Source organism: Mesoplodon densirostris, chromosome 10 (assembly GCF_025265405.1).
Source record: "Mesoplodon densirostris isolate mMesDen1 chromosome 10, mMesDen1 primary haplotype, whole genome shotgun sequence".
Taxonomy (NCBI): domain Eukaryota; kingdom Metazoa; phylum Chordata; class Mammalia; order Artiodactyla; family Ziphiidae; genus Mesoplodon; species Mesoplodon densirostris.
In genome coordinates, this window is record NC_082670.1 from 89,585,435 (window position 1) to 89,607,583 (window position 22,149).

Sequence of the window (22,149 nt, forward strand, 5' to 3'; positions counted from 1 at the left end):
GGGAATTTATAAATATACCCAATGCCCTAGCAGTACTGATTAGCAATGGCCCAGTCATCTCAAAAGAACTTTGCTGATGAGGGTGGTCATTTTTCCAATGGCATCAAGTGGATACCTGAGCACACTCAGGAGGACTGTAGAATTGGCATGACTTTTAAAAATTATTCCTTTTTAAATTTTTCCCCAAAGGTGAGGACCTTGGGTGTCTGTCACCTGATCCAACCTAGTACTCAATGCGTTAACCTCCTCTTGCATATCCTTTGTATTCCCCACCAAAATATCAGGCATTTGGCTTCTTAAAAGCCTCCAGTGAAAAATATGCACTCACTTGCAAGTGAAGCAGTAAAGCACAATGGTTGGGAGTTGAAGATTTATGATCAGACCTGGATTCAAATCCTGAGTCTGCCATTTACTGTCTGACCTGGCCCATTACTTTGCTTCTTAAAGTCCTCTGTTTCCCCGTCTGTAAAATGGGACTGATCACTGTTTCTACCTCACATGGTCATCTCATAAAGTATGTACAGCATTTAGCGTTGGAAACATAGCTTGTACTCAACAATATCTAAATTATTAAATGTAATTTATTATAGTTTCAAATAATTTTGATAGCATTTTTTCTGGGTGTTATTCACTCAGCACCTGTAATGTGTGAAGCTCTACGTTAGAATAATACCATACTCGATAATGGAAATATTTCTCATAGTGAGTCTCTCTGTGAATTCCAGATGTGGGTCCCAGTTTGCCTCATGGAGAGCTCGTCCTTGTGACAGCCCTTCTGGAGATGTGACCTTTAGGCTGAATACCCACGTCTCCTCGGTCAGTCTACGTTAGAGTAGACATCCTAGTCTTTCATTATCCGATTGCTCTTGAACTCATTTTAAGATTGATTTAGCATTTATTAAAGGCCTCATATGTGACCAGTGCTGGGTAAGGTGCTGTGGATGCAAATGACTCAGGTCTCCTTCCTGGTCTCATTGGGCTTACAAGTTTAGAAAAGGAGACCACTTCAGACCTTGAATGAAGAAGGATAATTCAGAAGCAGAGAGGCCATCTCAGGGGTGTTCCCGGATAGGAAAGAACCCCCAGGTAGACTTTAATTAATTCCCAGTCAGGAGAGGAGTAACCTGCTGCCACGCTCAGGAGTCACTGACTTTGTCCCAGCATCCATTTCTCTTCTGTGTTCCCCCGCACCAGAGCTTTCCCACAAGAAACTATTTTAGCATTTTACTACGGGCAGGAAGACACTGTAACATAGAGGTTTGGAACACAGACTCTGAGCCAGACATCTGAGTTCAATACATACTCTGGAGTGAGTTATTTGTCTTCCCTGCCTCACTTTCCTTCTCTGGAAAATGGGGACAATAGTAGCATCTAAAACAATAGAATCCACGTGCAAATTATAAGAGTTAATCTACAAAAAAACATTTAGGACAGTCTTGCCTGACATGCTGTCACTGAACGTTAGTTACTAGCTCTTATTCATGATAAATTTGGGGTTTAATTGTCAAAATTAAATAACAAAGCCACTACAACTCACTAATGTTTTAATTTTTTTTCCCACAGGGAAGTTTAAACTGAATGTTCTTTACGTTGGGCATTTTTCCTTTTATTTGATTCTTTGAAATGGTCTATTTCAAGTAAACTACTTTAAAAAATAAAGTGGAAGGAACACTTAGAGAGGAAACTATCCTAAGGGAATTGGAGTCTAGAAATAACTATTCTGAGAGCACAAGGGCCCTCTTGTACCATCACAAACAAAGAATAAAAGTCCCAGTTTACTTGTGCTAACAGTACTCAATTGATATTCAGAGAAGGGGACCATCCAGAGAGAAAAAATAATAACATTTTACAATTATCATTTACTTGGAAAAATATTCATTTTGGTAGAGCAGAACACTGAAGAACTTGATTCAGACCAAGTTGAGGGCACATACCCACGTGTGTCTACCTTCTCTTTATTTGTCCTAATTAGGTTGCGGCTTTCGTCTGTCCATTGTGTAGCTTGTGCACTGGAAGTGAAATCTTGTCCATCAAGTTAATGTGCTAGATAAAAACCCAGCAAAGACAGAATATATCCATGTTAACAGAAGATGCCTCTTCCTCTTCCTTAGCTCCAAAGGTGTTATTTTGACCTAATTTTGACATTAACCGTGTTTATGAGGGGATTTTTCGAATTCAGAAGGGGAACCACAGAATCATTTCTTAAATTTGCATGGCTAGGAGACTAATTTCTAATTAGAAAGCCATATTATTATTATTATTATTATTATTATTTTTTTTTTTTTACTGTATGCGGGCCTCTCACTGCTGTGGCCTCTCCCACTGCGGAGCACAGGCTCCGGACGCACAGGCTCAGCGGCCATGTCTCACGGGCCCAGCCGCTCCGCGGCATGTGGGATCTTCCCCGACCGGGGCACGAACCCGTGTCCCCTGCATCGGCAGGCAGACTCCCAACCACTGCGCCACCAGGGAAGCCCAGCCATATCATTTTAATCAGCCTTCCTCTGAGTAGATTCAACAAGTAGCAGTCATTAATACAAAGAGCAAAAGCCATCATTTAGAGCGGAGTCTTTCAAACCTTGGTACTATTGACATTTGAGATGGATAATTCTTTGTTATGGAGACTGTCCCGTCCATTGTAGGATGTTTAGCAGAATCCCTGGCTTCTACCCACTGGATGTCATTCGCACCTTGCCATCCCACTGTGACAACCAGAAGTGTCTCTAGACGTTGATGAATGTCCCCTGGGGAAAGGGGCAAAATCACCCCCAATGAAGAAGCTTTAGGGTAGTGAGTGGTCGCTTTAGCTCTGCAGATCCCCTTATTTCTGTGCTTAGATCTGCATTGCAGTCCGATAAATTGGTGCAGTGGCCAACAGGATGCTTGGCAATTAACATGGCAGTTAGTTTTGTTGATCAAAGTGAAAATTAGCTTGACTGTCCCAAAACTGTAGACTGGGTATACAGTACTTTCCAGAAAACTATATTACTACACATAGCAGTTTATCAGTCACTTAAGAAGCAGGTACTCCGTTTCACCTACTTTTATCTCGTTTACATTTTACAAAACCCTGTGAGATGGGTGATATGATTTCCACTTTTCAAAGAGGGACATCTCACCTCAGAGACGTTAATATCATGTAGCAGGTCAATGACAGGCAGGTCCTAACCTGGGTCTCTGACTCCTAAGCCCAGGCTGTAAATGACTGTACTGTTAATTTCTAAATTTGAGTATCCACACTTGGTTAGTGAGCAACTGGGTTTTTATTTGCTCAGGTTCAGTTGGAGATTAATTGAAAATTGCAGTTTCTAATTGGTTATTATCAGCAGGTTGATCCTGCCCCCCAAACACTACAATTAACATTCAGTGTGAACCTCCTATCAAAAACCTCCACTCAGACACAGCAAGACTTTTCTTTTTGTAGAGTCAGCAAGATAAGCTACACAAAGTGCCTTTCTACTTCTGTGCCTGGCTCAGAGTAGGCGCCCACAAAATTAAATTTTCCCCAGCAAAATATTCCAGCAGACTCTACGCTGCCCACTCCTAACCAGCAAGTATTGGAAAAGCAGCCAAAGCGGGAAATCTTTTAGAGAACTCTCCAGAGGGTTATAAGCTGCTTTTTCAACTGGAAGTAATGAGGTTTGACCTCAGTGGAGTGCCCGATAAGGCGTCTTGTTATAGAGATTTTAATTCATCTCTCTTTTTGGTCAGCACTGCTGTCAGTCCAGGCAATCTTCTCTGCAGTTTTTAACCCCTTCCCAATCCATTCCTTTCTGGGTTTCCCCCACTTCCACCCCACTTGTCTATCCCTCTCTCTCCCCATCTTGGGTTTGTGTCTCTCTCTCTTCCTGTTTCCATCCTGCCCTTTGTGTCTTTGTCTCTGTCTTATTCCTAGTTTTTGAGTTTTTCACCCTCTTTTTCTCTTTCTGTGAGTCTGCATTTATTAAATATATGTACATATAACATCTTCCTTTACATTGTGGTTAGAAAATGTATTCTTGTCCTGGAGAAGCTTATAATAGAAGATATCTGTTCAATATAGATCCAGTGATGACTTAGAGGTTTTTTTTTAAAAAGCTAGTTGCATTTATCACTTGCCTATTGTTTATCTCTAACAAATATCATAATAACACAATTACATGCTTTGCATACAATTTGCATATGAAGCATAATACATACGATCTATATTTCTCGAGCTATGGAAACAATTGTTTTTAGCTTGTGGCATTGAATCTGAAGTCACATTCTTGGTTTATTAATACCTGGTAGTTCTTCCCAAATCTAAAATTCCAGGATAGGAGGATAAAGCTTTGGAATCTAGAAGGGTTACCAGATGTCATACCAGCTTTGTAAGTTTTGACTCTCTGACTGTACAGTGCTGTATTGAGACATTTGAGCACCTTTCACTTTGCTGTATTAAGTTGGACAAGAATAAAACTGAACACACACAGGGCAAGACTGACCCTGAGAAGGTGACCTATTTCGTATAAAACCACTAAGTGAAATGACAGCTAATAATCAAAGTCACTTTTTTTTTTTTATCAGTTCCTTAGCTAGAGGCCCTTGAAATGTGGTTCAAGGGCATTTTACATTATCACAATGCATTGTTCATATGCATATATATAGTAAGATATGTGTAATCCATTTTATGTACATGATTTAGATGCTGTCTTCACAAAGGAGTAAAAGACTGAGTGGAGAAGAGAGATGTGCCCTGCTGATCTGTCTGTGCTACCTGCCCCCAACCCCAATTATATCAGAGCAAATGTCATATTAACATGTTGGAAAATACCTTATTCTTTGCGCAGCCTGCCCCCATCTCTCTAGCTAGGAGTTTAGTTCATAGAGTATTTATTTAGAAGCCATGATAGGAATATGATGGCTGATGACTACCAATGAGGGGAAACACATTTGATTCTGTATTTCACGGTATAATTTCATCTGTATGTTAGTGGTTATTTGAAAGAGTGAAATGTGTTGTATTGTGGTACAGCCTTTACCAGATACCTCTTGATTACTAAACATTTTAATCATACTTAGATGTTATCTAAATTTACTTTTCTCAGATTCAGAGTAAAATTCAGAGTGTATAATCAAGTAAGGGAAGGGCTGAATGACATAAAATCTCACCTGGTAATAATAGTTACAGAAATTATTTAAGTTAAGCTGGAAATGGGAAGTGTCTGCCATGGAAATAGTGAAGCCACCTATTTAACAGCAATTAATATTTAGAACTTTATTTCAGAGGAAATGTCTTGGATCTCTTTCATCTACAAAAACGGGTGCATCAAACTCATGACAGTGAACTAGTTACAGGAAAATGCATATGTTGCAAAGGGAAGTCATTGTTGGGAAAAAAACAGGTTCATTACTTGAAAATATTCAATTCAGAACAAGAGACAAACACTCTTAAGATAGTTTAGGAAAGCTAAATATTTCTTTCGTTCTTTTTCTTTTTCTTTTTCTTTTTTTTTCAAATGTAAAGTTTTGTTCTTTTATGAAAGCCAGTGGGCTCCCTCTTGTGGCTTTGTGAAAGATTTCAGTTTCAAGAAAAATAGGTTTTTAGCAGTAAGGAAACCATTTCTTTTCCAATAAGAAAACACTGTTAATTGCTTTTCCGTATAAAGAGAGAGAAAGAAATAAGGGAGAGAGGAAGAGAAGGAAGGAAAAAAGTTGACTTTGATGAAAAATGTGATTTGGTAACAAAGCCATGCCACATATAACCCTACCTATAATAATAGACAATATTTACTGGGTGTCTTCTATAAGCTACTACATGTGCTAAATAATGAGTTTGCACGTTATCCTTTGTCTCCATGCTCAAAATAAACCTATAAGCTGGATAGCAGAGTGATTTTATGGGCGTGAGATTCTGCCTCCTTTCCTGTCTCTAAGGGCAACCCCCTAAGGAGACCATATATCTGTGAATGAATGAAAAGGTAAACATCTCATCTTTTCCTATGTTAAAAAATATCTTTTTACATCAAATCATTTCTTTTAAATAAAGTCTGGAATAGGATATGGGTTTTAGCTGAATAACTTAGGAATCGTTCAACAATTCATTTCTGTTACTCCTTTTCTCTCTCTAGTTACCTGTCTCTGGAAACTTGATTGACCTTTATGGGAATCAAGGCCTGCCACCACCGGGCCTCACCATCAGCAACTCCTGCCCAGCCAACCTTCCCAACATAAAAAGGGAGCTCTCAGGTAAATACCCAGCAAACGGGCCTCTTACTAGAGATTTTCTGTTAATTTTCTGGTAAGCAAAGTTATCCAAATAGTGACCTCCAGAAGTATTTCCAACTCGCAGACATACTTTTTTAGGTCTATGCAGTGGTTAAAACATTGAGCCATATTTTAAGATAGAGGATGTATCCTTGAAAATCTTTATTTCCAGTACTGAGACACTGGGAATCAGGCTGCCGTAACTCTGTGACACCCATTATTGTGTCTATGGCTGCTGTCCCCTTTGGGGTGAGGGCAGCAGGCAACACTTTCAATTATGAGATGTCTCTCCCTAGTCTGGTGTTTTCCTTAGTTGCTCGGTCCCTAGAAGCCTTTGAGTTTGAGAACCCTGGTCTGAGTTTTCCTTTGACACACATTCAAGCCCACAGTTGGGATAGGGTAAGAATATATTTCTTACATCTTCAGATGCCTCCTGTTATTTTTGCTGTATCATGTGCAAAAGATTTATTACACGGAGTGAAAAATTAAATCATCAAATGGAGCAATGGGTGTCGTTTGTTCTTGAGGCAAGTGTGAAATTACCTATTTCGCCATTTTTGTTTAACACTTTAGGGAAGGCATTTGGCCATTAAAACATGATGAAACTGTATTAGAACTGGTATTCTACCATGCTGGGTTTTATGGCCTTCACCTCATCCCCCTTTTTGTTATTTGATCCTTGCATCTTACAGGATTGGGTGAATAGACTGAGACTATGGAATACAGATTTGGTGCAGAAACTTCCTGTTCTGTTCAAGGGTATCTTTAAAAAAAAAAAAAAAAAACTTCAGAAAATTGTGGCAGGAGAAAGAAATTTTTTTAAAAAATCATTGATTTGGTTTAAAAAAGAGGATTAATTAATACACAAAAACCATCAAAAGCTGACAAACAAGTAGATACCATACAGGAAGGAAAAGTACAATGAAGTCTTAGAAAAGATAGCTAAATGAAATCTGTATTAAATAATGATAAAATATGGTCAGAGTGACATGTATAAAGTTCCTGAGTGCAAAGTGGAGTTTTGAATTATGTATATGATTGTTTCTTCAAAAAGAAAAGAAAACAACAGAGGCTGGGGGGAGGAGGAGAAAATGGGTGAAAGGGATATACATTTATTAACTTTTTAAAAAAGCAGATATAACAGACAATATACTTCTAGAGTCACTGGTATCTTAGAAAATGACCAGTACAGACTGGATAAGGGTAAAATGGCAGGAAAAGGAGAAAAGGGCCAGGAATTGAGGTTCAGACCACTGATAGTTTGGGAGGTAGCCTAATGTAGACAAAAAAGAATAGGCTTAGGAGTCAGCAAATCTGACCTAGGAGGAAAAAACATTATGAAGTCCAGTTTTCCCACCTGAATTAGGGTCCAGTCAGGAAGCAGAAACCACACAGGGATTGGAACAGGGAAGCTTTAAAATAATTATCAGTTGGGCTTCCCTGGTGGCGCAGTGGTTGAGAGTCCGCCTGCCGATGCAGGGGACATGGGTTCGTGCCCCGGTCCGGGAGTATCCCACATGCCGGGGAGCAGCTGGGCCTGTGGGCCATGGCCACTGAGCCTGCGCGTCCAGAGCCTGTGCTCCGCAACGGGAGAGGCCACAACACTGAGAGGCCCGCGTACAGCAAAAAAAAAAAAAAAAAAAAAAAAATCAGTCATGTACAGGCAAGCAGCTACTAAGAGAGGAAAAAACTAAAGAATACCTAAGGCTGCAGGGGAGTGCCCAAACTTGGAAGAGAACCCTCCTCCCCAAGGCCAAGAGGCCAGCCTCTGTGGGAAGGATGTGGTTGCTGCCACTAGATGGCAAAGACGTTTGCTGGCTGCCTTGACCAGAGTTGGTCCACAGTTGATGGATTGAGGGTGACAGGCAGAGAACCACAGGGTGGGGTGGGCAAGCTGAAAAAATAAAAAACAAAAAAGAAAACAATAAAAAAGTTAAGATACTGAAGTAGAGGGTGTATGAATAAAAGCTTCCTGTCATGCTTCTATGTGAGAGATTAAAAAAAAAAAAGGAAATGATTTGGATTGATCTTCCTAATTGAAATAATTCAGCTTCTGAATTATTTATTTATGTATGTATCTATATAAATACATATAATAATAACCATATAATAAATATATGCTATAAGTAATGCTGAAAAGATTTCTATTTTGAAATAAAGTTCTGAAATGATAGTGTGACGTTTTGGATATCACTTCTGAAAAGGAAATAACAGAGGTTCCTGAATCCCGGGATTAGTGAAATAACTTTTTTTTTTCTTGTTTTATTTTGCTCTCTGTAAGGCGGAAAGTAATCCCTTACCACAGAGATCTCACCAGAGTTGCTATGCAAATAGACCTTTCAAAATGGAGTTGCTACTAAATGCCTCTGTACCCTATGCCTATTTTTGTTTTTATAAACTGAGACTAGTAAGTAGTTGCCCCTAAGAGTCATTGAATCATTTCATTCTAGCAGGTTCTGACAGAACCTGGCTCCAAGTTCTTAAATAATGAGTTCATTTCCAGTAATCAGTTAGAGATCCAATTTGGAAGCCTCTAGGCTTAGTTTTCACACCTTTGTAACATATCAAAGAAAGACTGAAAAGATCTATTGCCTGAAAAGAAAATTTCACTCCTGATAATACACTATCAACAGCAAATTCCCATAGTTTCTAGTTATTTTTTTTTTTCTTATTCGTACCTGTATGTTTACAGCCTGTCAGACATCTTTGTTACTGGTCTTTTGCCATTTTGTAGAAGCTGAGTTTTTGCATTTATTTGATATATATTGCTTCTGGAAAAAATGTAAGCCTTTTAAAAGTCAAAAATTTTTAAACCCTGTTTTTATTCAAGTCATATAAGTGTCCATTTCTTTAGAAAATAGGTGTTTTGTAGTTTATACTATTGTGTGCCTTGAACAATTCTAATTTCTAATGACTTCATTCACATGCACAGCGCATATTTTTCCCACAGAGTCTGAAGCAAGAGCATTGGCCAAAGAGAGACAAAAAAAGGACAATCACAACTTAAGTAAGTTGGTTTTATGTTCATTATATTGGAGTTGATGTTTCCCATTATATCAAAAAATTTCCAGACATTTTGGAAGAAAATTGGTTTCACCTGTTAAAGGTACATTTTATGGAAGAAAATTGTTTTCTGGAGAGACCAAAGTATAGTATATAATTTTCCCTGTATTTTATTTATTTATTTTTTATTTATTTTTTTTTCTTTTTGCGGTATGCGGGCCTCTCACTGCTGTGACCTCTCCCGTTGCGGAGCACAGGCTCCGGACGCGCAGGCCCAGCGGCCATGGCTCACGGGCCCAGCCGCTCCGCGGCATATGGGATCCTCCCAGACCGGGGCACGAACCCGTATCCCCTGCATCGGCAGGCGGACTCTCAACCACTGCGCCACCAGGGAGGCCCCCTTCCCTGTATTTTAAACTCAGATCAAATTGAATCACACACACACACACACACACACACACACACACACACTTTCAGTATCTTGAGGAGTTTGTTGTTTTGATTTTTGGGGGGTTTTTTTTGGTAAGAGGGAGTCTTGATCCCCACCTACCCAAATATAAGTTGCTCACACTGGAACTTATTTTAAAAAGGGGATTATGGGATCACCTTCTCCAGTGAGATTTAAAAGAAAAAAATTAAACATCTGGAGGGGAGTCATTGGGTGACATGAGGAAGCCTCCTAAATTTCTGACTTTACCTGTGACTTAAAAAAAGAAGTTTTCTAACATTTAAAATTATTTTTTTTACGTGCTTAATTTACTCTTGGTCACATCTTTAAGCTTTTTCCTATGAAAAGTTAAGATTTTTTGTTTCATAAACAAGTGAAAGAGGCTGAAAATAAAAAAGGGATTGGGCTTGGAAGTAGAAAATAGTTTGTGTGTGTATGAATTTCTCATCTCTTGCCCCTTATCCTCTATTTCTTAAATTGATTTTTAAGGATATAAGTTATGTATAAATACTTTGTCCTTATAAAAATGATAGAATAAGACCAGAGTTCTCTGATTCCTAAAAATAATCATTGTTGGGTTTTTTTTCAATTTGCTGTTTGTCTTTCCAACCTCTTTCCAAGTATTTAAGAACAGACACCCTTACACTTGCATACAGAGGTTATAATAGAATGGTTTTGTGTATGATTTAACACCAATAGTATGGCATTGTCTGTATCTGTTACTGCCTGCTTCTTTAGTCACCAGTATGTCCTGAAGACCTTCTGCTGTTATGCATGTAGATCTATCTACTTTTAAAAAGCTGTTGCATAGTATTCCCCAGTGTAACTTATGATATTTCATAATCCTCCTACTGCTAAGTGTTTAGGTTGTTGCCACAGTGAACATTTGCAGACATGCCTTTCTGTGTACAGGGGAGTTTGTTTCTCCAGATTAAATGCTAAGAAATGGAATCACTAGGTCCTTGGGGGAAGGAGGTTGTGTGTGCGTCTCTTCTTTTAATAGATCCTGCCCTTCCCAGTTCCTCTTTCACTTAGAAGAAGCCTTCCTCATCTTTTAACCAAGAGATTTCAACTAATATTTCTAAGGTCTCCTCTGGCTTCAAAGTAATTTTACTGTAAGATATTTCTTCTTTTAAAATACCTTAGAAATGAGATAATGATAATTTCTCCTAACTGAAATGTGGAAACTAAGTTGGATGTTGTGAAAAACATAATCCAGCTTTACTGAGTCACCTAAACTCTCAAGTTCAGGGTTGTCAGTAAAGTATAAATATGGTCAACTCTGAGGGCTATAAAACAACCTTAAGATCTCATTGAACTGTTGGAAATTAATACTCAAGTTTCTATTGCCCATTGGCATAGCTTTTCCTCTTCTAGGAATTTATCTTGTAAGAGTCCTTGCCAAAATGGGCAAAAGAATACATTCATTTATTCACTCATAGCTACCTTTTGAGCCCCATTATGTACAAGGCACTTTTCTACAGAAGTGAACCACATAGACAGGTCTCCCACCCTGAGGAGCTTACATTAGAGTCAGGGGCAGACAGAATAGATGAGCGGTCAGATACACACAGATGGTTTTTACAGCATAGGATAAGTACTGTGATAGGAGTAAAAAGTACACGCGACCTTTGGCAAAAGTAGTCATTATACCTTTGAAAAAGAGGGAGAAATTGGAAATAGTCTAAATATTCATCAGTAGAGGATTTGTACATAAATTATGGTACATCCTTATGAGGGACACTCAGTGCCTCTTAAGAAGAATGGGGTTGATCTGGTTTACTTGTCTACAATGTATTACTGAGTGAAGAGAGAAAACTGCAGAATAATATGTATAGGATCCAATTATGTAAAAAAGAAAACACTGTGTGTGTGTGTGTGTGTAAGAAGATCTAGGAGTCAGCCTTATCATCGACAGTTTCCTCAGGCAAAAAATGTTGGGTGTGTAGAGTTTGTTTTTACTTTTTCCTGTATACACTTTTACATGTTTTGCAAATTTTTGCAAGCTCATATCACTTTTATAATTGGGGAGGGTAGGCACTGAATTAAAAATAAAATGTAGTACATACAAATGTTGACGATGAAAGGTGTCAACAATATGCTGTTGAGTGAGAAAAGATAGATGCAGAATGGCTTTTAGTGTAATTCTGCTTTAACAATGTCATTCTTTATTCAATACATAGTTATCAGGGGCCTACTGTGTGCTAGGCTCATATAGGTACTCGGAATGCCTCAATAAATAAACATATAAATAAATAAACAAAAGTATGCAGATATTAGATGGTTTAGAGCTCTATAAATGAATGGAAGAAAGAAGTATGTAGATGTTAGGTGGCAGAAAGTTCTTTGAGGAGACATAGTGCAGACAAGGGGGTCAGGATGGGAAGTGGTGGTTCACTTCTAAATAGGTAGTCAGGGAAGGCTCATGGGTAAATTTGAGTCACCTCACCTGAGGGAGGTGAGGGCAGAGCCATTCACATATCTGCGGGAAGAGTGTTCCAGGCAGGTGGAGCAGCAGTAGAAGGTCCTAAAGTGGGGAGTGTGTCTGGCTTGGTGGAGGAAGAGCAAGGCCTATAAAGCTGAGGGTGGGGGGAGCACAGGTGAGTCACCATAGAAAGTGTGGTCACAGTGGGAGACAAGTAGAAATGAGGTCAGAGAGATGGGAGCCCCCAGATCCTTGGAGGACGCCTTGAGGACTGGGTTTTTGTCTAGGTGAGAGGGGAAGCGATTGGAGGGTTTTCAGCAAGAGATTGACAGGCTCTGACTTATGTTTTAACAGCTGCTGTGTTGTAGTTAGACTAACGGGGGTAGGTAGTGATGGGCATGGGTGAAGCAGAGATACCACTCAGGAGGATTGCAGTAATCCAGGCAAGAGATGATGGTGGCTTCTATTCAGGTAGCAGTGAAGGTTTGAAGTGGACAGGTTCTGGAAATATTTCGAAGGTAGAGAGAGCAGATTTTGATGATGGATCAAGTGTGGGATGTATTGATAAAAGAAATAGAGGTACAGAATTGATGCCAAGGTTCTTGTGTAAGCAACTGGAAGGATGGAGTTACAGTAAATGAGCTGAGAAAGACTGTGGGTGGAGCTATTTGAGTGGGGAATACCAGGAGCTCAAGTTTGGAATGCTGGGGCTGCCTTTTGGCCCTCCATATGGAGACATCTAGTAGTCAGACTTATGAGTCTAGAGTTACGGGGAGATGACTGGGCTGCAAATACAAGTATGGGAGTCATCAGTGTATATGTGGTATTTAAAAGCATGAGACTAAATGTGGTCACCAAGAAGTGAATGTAGACCGAGTAGTGTCCTAAGAACTGTGTCCTGGGCGCACATCTAGGCCACATGTGCATTTATTCTTAGAGCATAAAAATAATCACAAAGGATATATAACAGATTTCACAGTGTTGGTATCTGGATCATTGGGGATTTTTATTTCATTTCATGTGTTTCAGTATTATTTGTTTTTTTTATGCTTTTTATATGCTTGGAAAAAGTAGAAAACATGTCATACTTCAGAGTTTGGGGGGAAGTTAGCTAGAAGATCAGAGGTCCAAAAATTTCTTCTTCAGAGCCATTTAGTATCACTTACTGTTTCTATTTTATAAAAGTCTGATAATAAGACAGTATTATACATAACTGATTTAATCATAGAAATAATCACTCAGCTAAGAAAAAATGCAATATATATTGAGAAAGTAGTGAATAATATTATTTATCTAAGTGTGCACAATATTAGTGAGTCAAATATAAATATATATTAGGTTTTAATATGTGTAAAGTAAAATATTAATATCTTTAATCCAATTTATTAGACTTTAAGTTATTTGGAATTTGTCAGACTAGGTAAATTAAAAACATTTATTAACTCATATGCCTACTATTTCACCCTCTCTTGAGAAGATGATAATTTAGTTGAACATTCAGCTGGATTTATAAAAGAAGAATGCTGTTAGGATGCATGGTATAGTTAAAGATGCTTGAGTTCTAGGATTATTTTATTCAGTATTGTAGCCCCTGGACACGTCTGCCTATTGAGCACTTGAAATGTGACTAGCCCAAATCGTGGTATGCTGTAAGTGTAAAATAGACACTGGATTTTGAAAAGTTAGTACAAAGAAAAGAATATTAAATATCTAATTTATAAATTTTTATATAGTTTACATGTAGAAATTATAATATTTTGGATATATTGAGTTTAATAAAACTATTAAATTACACCTCTTTCTTTTTACTTATTTAATGTGACTACTAGAAAACTAAAAATTACATATGAAACTTGCATTATATTTCTCTTAGGCAATACTGGGCTAGAGGAGGGGTTTTTGTATGATCTGTAGCCTAAGAATGTTTTTTACATTTTTTTTTTTTTCTTTTTTTTGCGGTATGCGGGCCTCTCACTGTTGTGGCCTCTCCCGTTGCGGAGCACAGGCTCCGGATGCGCAGGCCCAGCGGCCATGGCTCACGGGCCCAGCCGCTCCGCGGCATATGGGATCCTCCCAGACCGGGGCACGAACCCGTATCCCCTGCATCGGCAGGCGGACTCTTAACCACTTGCGCCACCAGGGAGGCCCTTTTTACATTTTTAAATGGCTTTAAAATATCAAAATAAGAATAATATTTTGTGATATGTGAAAATTATATAAAATCCAAATTTCAGCATCCAGTGTTTCTTGCTAGTAAACTAGATACAAAAATTGTATCTAGTTAATATTAGTACGTTTTGAATTTTGTTAGCACAAAATTTGTGGAAATCTGTTTTCTCTCTTGCTGTGTATGTACCTAATAATCTGCTTATTTAATTTTGCTATTTGGCCCACAGCGTACTCACTATCAGGCCCTTTGCAGAAAGCTTGCTGCCCCTGGTCTGGAGGATCAGGGCTGAGTACAGGCTGTTCTCCACTTCTTGCTGGGTGTCCTTGTCAGGTCCCCAATACCACCAAGGTAGTTTTGTCATTTGTAACTGAGGATGGTAACTCCAATTTCAGGAGTTACTAGAGTCAAATGAGAAATTACAGTCTCAGGGCTTCGTAAATGATGAAGCTCTATACAAAGCTAGCTCATTTTTTAAAGGGCTTTACCCTCAGTACCAAAACTAGGAGAATAACCAGGAAATACAGATTCGTTTCTGTTGTCCTGACCCAGCAGAATTAATATGCACATACCTTTAATGAGATATGCTAAATGTGTACATGTCACCGTTACTAATAGCCCTTTCCTGTGCTCTTTTCTTGAAGTTGAACGAAGAAGAAGATTTAACATAAATGACCGCATTAAGGAACTAGGTACTTTGATTCCCAAGTCAAATGATCCGTGAGTACAATTGCATTGTATATTTTTTCGTACCTTAATGTTTTTTCATTTGTTGCAAAAAGCACACAGTTATAAAAACTAAAGAAGTACTCCCTCTCCCTTTGTTCCATTTGTGAATACTTCTTACACCTTTCTTTTGAAATCTGAAATTTCGAGAGAAATGAACTGAAATTGAAATCTGAAATTCCGAGAGAAATGAACTGAATTGTTCAAAAGTATTATTGGACATGAGCTGTTCAGCTTTGGATGTGAGGAAGTGACTTCCTGAAATCTGAGAATCCTTGGCAACTGAACACCGAACTACTAAAAAAATTCTTTTTTTCAGTTCGTGCAGGACAGAGATTTCAGTAGCTGATAAAGCAAGATTTGTTAGCTGTTTGTTTGCCAACAAACTCATACAATATCTGTAGGCATGGAGAGCTGATATTGGAGATTTCAAGTTTAACAATATTCAGCAGACAAAAGGTCAATTTTTTTCCCAAAAATTACATGCCCTTTATTTTACCAATCTAGGAAAAAGAGTAATTTTTAATTCTCTTATAAGCACAAGTCACCTAATTTGGATTTCAGCTTTCAGTCTCTCATGCCGCTCTTTCAGAGATAACGGTTGTAAAGATAATTTTCCTACCAGCAATGTCAGCAAATAAGACAACAAATACACAATTTTTATCCATTAGAAATTGGCCCATTTGAAGTAAGGGGCTCGAAGATGTATACATTTTAATGGCTCCCACAGGCGGTCTATGAAATTAGCCTTTGAATATGACCTTTTAGCTACCTAATAAAATGTAAAGATGAAATCAAGCATTATTCATGCAAGGCTTATTAAATTTACTATTCACATTATTGTCAGGGAATTTGTGACAAAATAAAATAAAACCATTGCCCATTCTAAGGTGGTTTTGATGAATGTTCAAGCGCAGTCTCCATCATCAACATTTTGCTTTCCCAGGTTTCAAGAAGGTGTTTTGAAACTCAAAACATTCAAAATCTCAGTTCTGCAGCACAAATGCATCCTACGAAGGGGCTGTGACCTTCATTTCCTATAGTCAGTCTTGCATGATAGTTGAAATTGAATTCCCATTTTCCTATTCTTTATCAGCTTTCACGTTTTAGCATATTCTTTTAAACTGTAGCACGTGGATCTCTTTAGCAACATATTATGAAATTATGGGGCTGCAGTGAAAGCCTCTATTTGCATATCTCCTTTCTCTGTTGTATTAGAATACTTGTGTGTTTATAATCTGAACTGATAACAATCTTTAATTGTAGGCATTGTTTCAAGATGAAATGGACTGCAGTCTGTATGGGGGTTTTCCTATACCAGGTTTCTGGAACAGACTTTGGGGCTGCGATAGAGACATAGTCTAGCTGATCATGGTCTCGGCCCCATACCCTCTCCTGCCCTAGAGTAGATCTGCTTTTATTGACTTATATATTAGGGATCTGTTTACACTTCTGTGTAAAAAAAAAAAGGGTCGCTCTCGTTGCAAAAAAAAAAAAAGTTTGAAAACCCCAAAGCATAATTGATTAATTGGGTCTCACAAGGAAGTAAAACCCAAGAAAACTGGTTGGAATAGTCTCTTCTTAAAAACAGAGTGGCTGCTTGCCTGTTTCAGTAGTGGTCTCTCACCTTACTGGCCTAGTGAAGGCATCTTTCATTATAATTTTATTTCTCTCTAGCGGCTGAAGTTTCTGTTAGTTTCTTCTTAGCCCTGAACATTAAGCAGGTTGGCTTTGTGCTCACTCCGAGTATCTCAGGACACCTCCCTGGGTTGCCATCTTTGGTGCCCAGACCCCAGGGATCAACCCCTGGGAATTCTCTGGGGGCTGTAATTCAGCATCCCATGGGAGAGCTTCTGTTTTGTTCTTTGTCTAACCCATATGAAGATCAATTACTTGGTGGCTTGTTTTAATGGCCCTCCATTCACACATCCCAGCTGATACTTCCGATCTCCTTTTAGCAGCTACAGATTATGGGGTAGGAGGTTTTCCATACATTAAATTGTTTTTGTTTTTATCATTGTCATTATCATCATGAATATTTTCTATAAAAGAAAGTATTATTAGGTTATTAGGTTATTTTAAAGCACTACTCAGGTTAATTTAAAGCACTATAAAAATATTACTATTAGTTATAATTCTATTCTTAATTGTTTTCTGGGGTGCTGTAAACTTTTCAACTCACTTTTACCTACATTTTAATGGCATTCTTAATGTTCTCATATAGGAATACAGTAGCGCTATAGTGTTTAAAAACTGAAAGGCACCAAGCTCAGGCTACCTGGGTATGAATTCCAAAACAGTCCCCTACTAGATGTCTGACTTGGGGAAGAATTCTCATATTTTATTTTTCTCATCTGTTAAAAAAAAGGGGGGGGAGGAGGATCAGAATATTCCTACCTAGTCTAGTTGTTTTGAGCACTCAGTCACATAAGAGGAAGAGTAGTTTAGGGCATGGGGTCTGGCACCAGATTCTCCAGGCTTCCCGGCTGTACCACTTCCAGGCTGTGTGGCTTTGGGCAAATTACTTAACCTCTCTGTGCCTTTGTTTTCCAGTCTGTAACATGGGGATAATATTAGTGCCTACCGATTAAGGTTGTTATGAGTAAATGAGCTGTAAAGCACTTTGAAAAGTACCTGTCATGCAGTAAATGCTGTTTAAAGATAGCTATGGTAATTACCACGTTGAGTCCTTAGCACAGTGCCTGCTCCATTGTTTGAACTGCATTCTAAACTTTTCCCAGCATATTCATATAAAGTGCCTCCTTTGATTCTAACAACATACCTATGAGGCTGCTCATACAAGCATGGTATCATTGTTTTGTAGATGAGGAGGTGGAGATCGGAGAGAGATTGATATTCCTGGGAATATTCATGATAAAACCCAAGGATGCCATTTTTATGCCACATACAATCAAGTAGTGGGATCTCACAGAATTTTTTTTTAATCATAGTTTATTCTGTCTGAGTGGGTTAACTTTTATAGTCCTAGAAATCTATAACTATTGAATATAGTGTTTAAGAGTATTGACTTTGTCATCAGCAGACCTATTAAGTCCTGACTCCACCTTCATGTAGCTCTGGGACCGAAGACAAGTTGAATCATCTCTGATTCAACACGTGCACAACGTCCCTCTGACTCCAGGCGCCTGTCCGGGTGAAAGAAGATAACGTAGAAGTTATGGGTGGACGGTGTCCAGCGAGTTGCCAGCACTCAGTGAATGATAGCGATTCTCAACTCCTAATGGTTATCTCGTCTTTAGAAACTGAATGCTCTGAATACTGAATTTTCATGGAGCCTCCAATCCTAAAGCAGTCTGTTTCCTTCCATTTTCATCCCAGAGACATGCGCTGGAACAAGGGAACCATTTTAAAAGCGTCTGTGGACTATATCCGGAAGTTGCAACGGGAACAGCAACGTGCTAAAGAGCTTGAAAACAGACAGAAGAAGCTGGAGCATGCCAACCGGCACTTGTTACTCAGAATACAGGTACCAGGCGTGTGCAGGGTGAAGGTGACTACATGTTAGTGACTTGAAGATGGGAGAAGAAGTATGATGAGCCATGAGGGAGTTGATTTACGTGATCCTAATACAGTCTGTACTCATTATTTGTGGATTCCGCTTTGTGGTTTTGTTTCCTCGTAAAAATTTATTTGAAACCCCCAAATCGACACTTGCGGCACTTCCACGCTCCTTTGCAGACATGTGCAGCATGGCAAAGGTGACTTGGCTGGTGCGTTTGCTCCTAGTTAAGGTTGGGCAAGACAATGCTCTGTCCTCTTGTTTCAGCTCATACTGTAAACAAGTGTCCTTTTTTGCTGTCTATTTAGTGCCATGTTTTTCACATTTTTGTGGGTGTTTTGGGTGATTTGCTGTTGAAAGTGCCCTCTGAGCATGGCCCTGAAATGCTTTCTCATCTTCCTAAGCACAGGAAGGCTGTGATGTGCCTTACAGAGAGAAGTTTCATTCAGGCATGAGTTGTGGTCCTGTTGGCCTTGAGTTTAATATTAATGAATCAATGATATGTAGTAAACAAGGTGACTTCAAACAGAAACACACATAAAACAAAGTTACATGTTGATTGGTTGGTGAAATGTTGTGCGCAGATGCTTGCAGGACCCTAATCCTCTGTTTCCTCCAGGAACAATGGTGCGGCATTCACTAATTCAGTGTTCATAGCAACTCTGTAGCACGTCTTTTGCCATTCATGCTCCTGTGACCAAAACACCATAGATAGGGTGGCTTACACAACAAACATTTATTTTTCACAGTTCTGGAGGCTGGGAACTCTATGATCAAGGTACTGGCAGATTTGTTGTGTGATGAGGGCCTGCTTCTTAGTTCATAGATAGCTGTCTTCTTGCTGCAACTTCACAGGGCAAAGAGGGTGAGGGACCTCTCTGGGGTCTCTTTTCATAAGGACACTCATCCTATTCATGAAGTCCCCCCGCTTGTGACCTAATCGCCTCCCAAAGCCCTATCTCCAAATACCATCACGTTGGGAATTAGGTTTCAGCATATGAACTTTGGGGGGCATAGACTTCAGTCCATAGCCATAAGTACTGCAAATCTTGAGAATTGAGAGTAGTTGTTAAATACAAAGATACCTTAGTATTGAGTGGGGTGCAGTCCATGGTCAAAGCTCATGTTTATAGGAAACCTGGGACACCCAGAAGATCTTATCATCAGGGTATAAATTTTAGAAATAGTTACAGATAATGAAGTTGTACCATATGTGTCTTTAGCTTACACACTCTTAACAGGAGAAATACTAATTTTAATTATACTTGTAATTCATCTGTCATTCCATTTAAGGAGTGTACATACCAACGTAACCATGAGCTGGGGGATCCCTGCAATATCAGCTCCTGGTGCTTCGTCATCACTTGGCTTTTCATGCTGAATATAAAGATGCAACTTCCTCTGGAACTCTCTTGAAGAAGAGAAAGAAAAACTGACTCCTTGCTAATGACTAAAGGAGTTGGCTAGGGTTATTTTAATTTACTTGCTGACTTTGAACACAACCAACCCGTAAGGGTCGATGACGTTGTATCTTCTTCTTAAGTAGATGGACCCACTTGTACCCAGTTTCGCCATAGAACAATGGTTGTTTTTCAGGTTTCCAATGCAGCTAATTATGGAGTGGCAGTGTAGAGTATGGCACTTTAGAGACTGCCTGGTGGTGCTTATTCTCTGATGTTGAACTTATTTAACAGAGTAGTTTACTTCTGATTTCCAAGCTTGTTAATACCCCACAACACTGTTGACATTTCTAGATGTCACATCTCTCATGTCATGGCAATGATCTTCAGCCCTGGGTCAGAGAGGCAGAAGGTGGTTCTTCTCTAGGGGGTGCCTTTTGGAATCTTGGTAGTGAAATAGAGGTTATGTGTCATTTGAAAATCTCCCTTCCCTGCTTTCTCTTTTTTTGGCTTTTGCTGCTTGTTTTATGTTCCATCTCTTCAATAATCAGACACGGGTCTTTCGTCTCTTGTACTTAGTATATATACCTATTTATAAAAGCAACTTATACTAATGCGTCATTTCTTTATACAAATAATAAAATATAATGACTGTTTTGAAAGACAGGCTAGGTTTTATTTTAAGTTTCAAACATATATATTCGTGTGAAATACGAATACCGTGAAAAATATGAATTGGAAGTTGCATGGTGACGATGTCTTGGGTTTCTTCCAATGTCAATGAAGCAGCCTTTAGAATTTCTGTGTATCATGGAAAACATTATTAATTAGGAAAGCTGTGCTGTGCAATGAGCCTGAGTTCTCTAGGTGAGATCTATCACATTATTTAGCAATCTAAGTAACACTTTATTCAGCTGGTAAACATTTTAAATTAAACAACAAAAGATTAGAGTAAGATGGATGCCTCTCTTAATCCAACTCTTTTTTTTTAAGACACACTACACGTGTGAGAGCGCTGTTCTTATTATGTGGGCGTTGACTTACCATTGTGCATGTGTTCAGCTTGGGCCTAAGGGGTTCCTTTCATTTTCACCCTAAGTGATACATGCAAAAATCTTCACAGAATAAAGAGCATGAAGCCTTACTATCACTGGGACTGCAATTTTATTAAGCAGTCCAGGGCTTTGAAATGATGCCCAAGGAGACTTGTGTGTCTGGAGACTGTGTGAAGGAACATGCAGATACTGGTGTGACATCTCAGGCTCCCATCTCTTGTACTGCATCTCGAGGAAGACCTTGCTAATCAAACATCCTTTAATACAGGCTGAACACAACTTTTCAGGAACATGTGTTTCTAGGCTTGTGGGCAAAGGTTGAAAGGTTGTGTCCTGTTGGAGAGTACATTTCCCCCTCTCATGATGCAAGGTGACTTGCTTCAAATGTATATTCTGTTATTTTTATTGTATCACAGACATAGGAAGATGGCATTGGCTTGTAGAAGCAAATTGCTCTTCAGGATCAATTGGGGTCTTTACGGTTCATTGTAGGGGGGTGGTCTAGGCATACTCAGAAAGGGAAAAGGAAAAGAGCTTGTTTGGAAGGTATTTGAAATAAGGCACTGGGGCAAGTCTCTGACACTCAGGAAGTGAATTAGTCACCTAGGGCTGCCATTACAAATACCACAGACTAGACAGCTTACACAACAGAGATTTATTTTCTCCCAGTTCTGGAGACTAGAAATCCAAGATCAAGGTGTGGGCAGGGTTGGTTTTTCTGTGGCTTCTGTCCTAGGCCACCTTTTCCCTGTGTTTTCCCATTCTGGTGGCTTTTCCTATGTGTGTCTCTGTGTCTTCATCTCCCCTCACCGATATTAGATGAGGACCTACCCTAAGGATCTCATTTTAACCTAATCACCTCTTGAAAGACACTATCTCCATGTACAGTCACATTCGAGGTCCTGGAGGTTAGGATTTCAACATAGGATTTTGGGGAGGGGACACAATGCAGTCCATAATAGGAAGGATGTGAAAAAAGTGTAGGAACAGATTGAGGACTTTCTTGTGGAATTAAAAAAAAAACAAAACTCCCTTTGCCTTGGTGAGATGGGTTAAATGATGCATCCCAAACTTCAGTTACTTGTATGGAATTTTCATAACTTTTGCCATTACTACTCAATCTTTATTAGTTCCCAGTGCCCTTAATATCTTAGTAACTTTTTCGTTGCACCTTAGACCA

The 22,149-nt window shown here is 39.0% G+C and overlaps 1 protein-coding gene across 11 annotated transcripts in view; it reads left to right on the forward strand.

Annotated features, from left to right (window-relative positions):
• MITF (melanocyte inducing transcription factor) overlaps window positions 1-22,149 on the forward strand; it is a 226,576-nt gene that overhangs the window by 199,090 nt on the left and 5,337 nt on the right. For 7 of the 11 annotated variants that reach the window (XM_060109998.1, XM_060110008.1, XM_060109999.1 and 4 more), the window contains exons 6-9: window positions 6,090-6,207; window positions 9,158-9,232; window positions 14,913-14,988; window positions 18,334-18,481. In XM_060109998.1, coding sequence (XP_059965981.1) covers window positions 6,090-6,207; window positions 9,158-9,232; window positions 14,913-14,988; window positions 18,334-18,481 — 417 coding nt within the window. The remainder of the gene's footprint in view (window positions 1-6,089; window positions 6,208-9,157; window positions 9,233-14,912; window positions 14,989-18,333; window positions 18,482-22,149) is intronic. The other 4 variants (XM_060110000.1, XM_060110009.1, XM_060110001.1 and 1 more) reach the window with 1 other exon arrangement.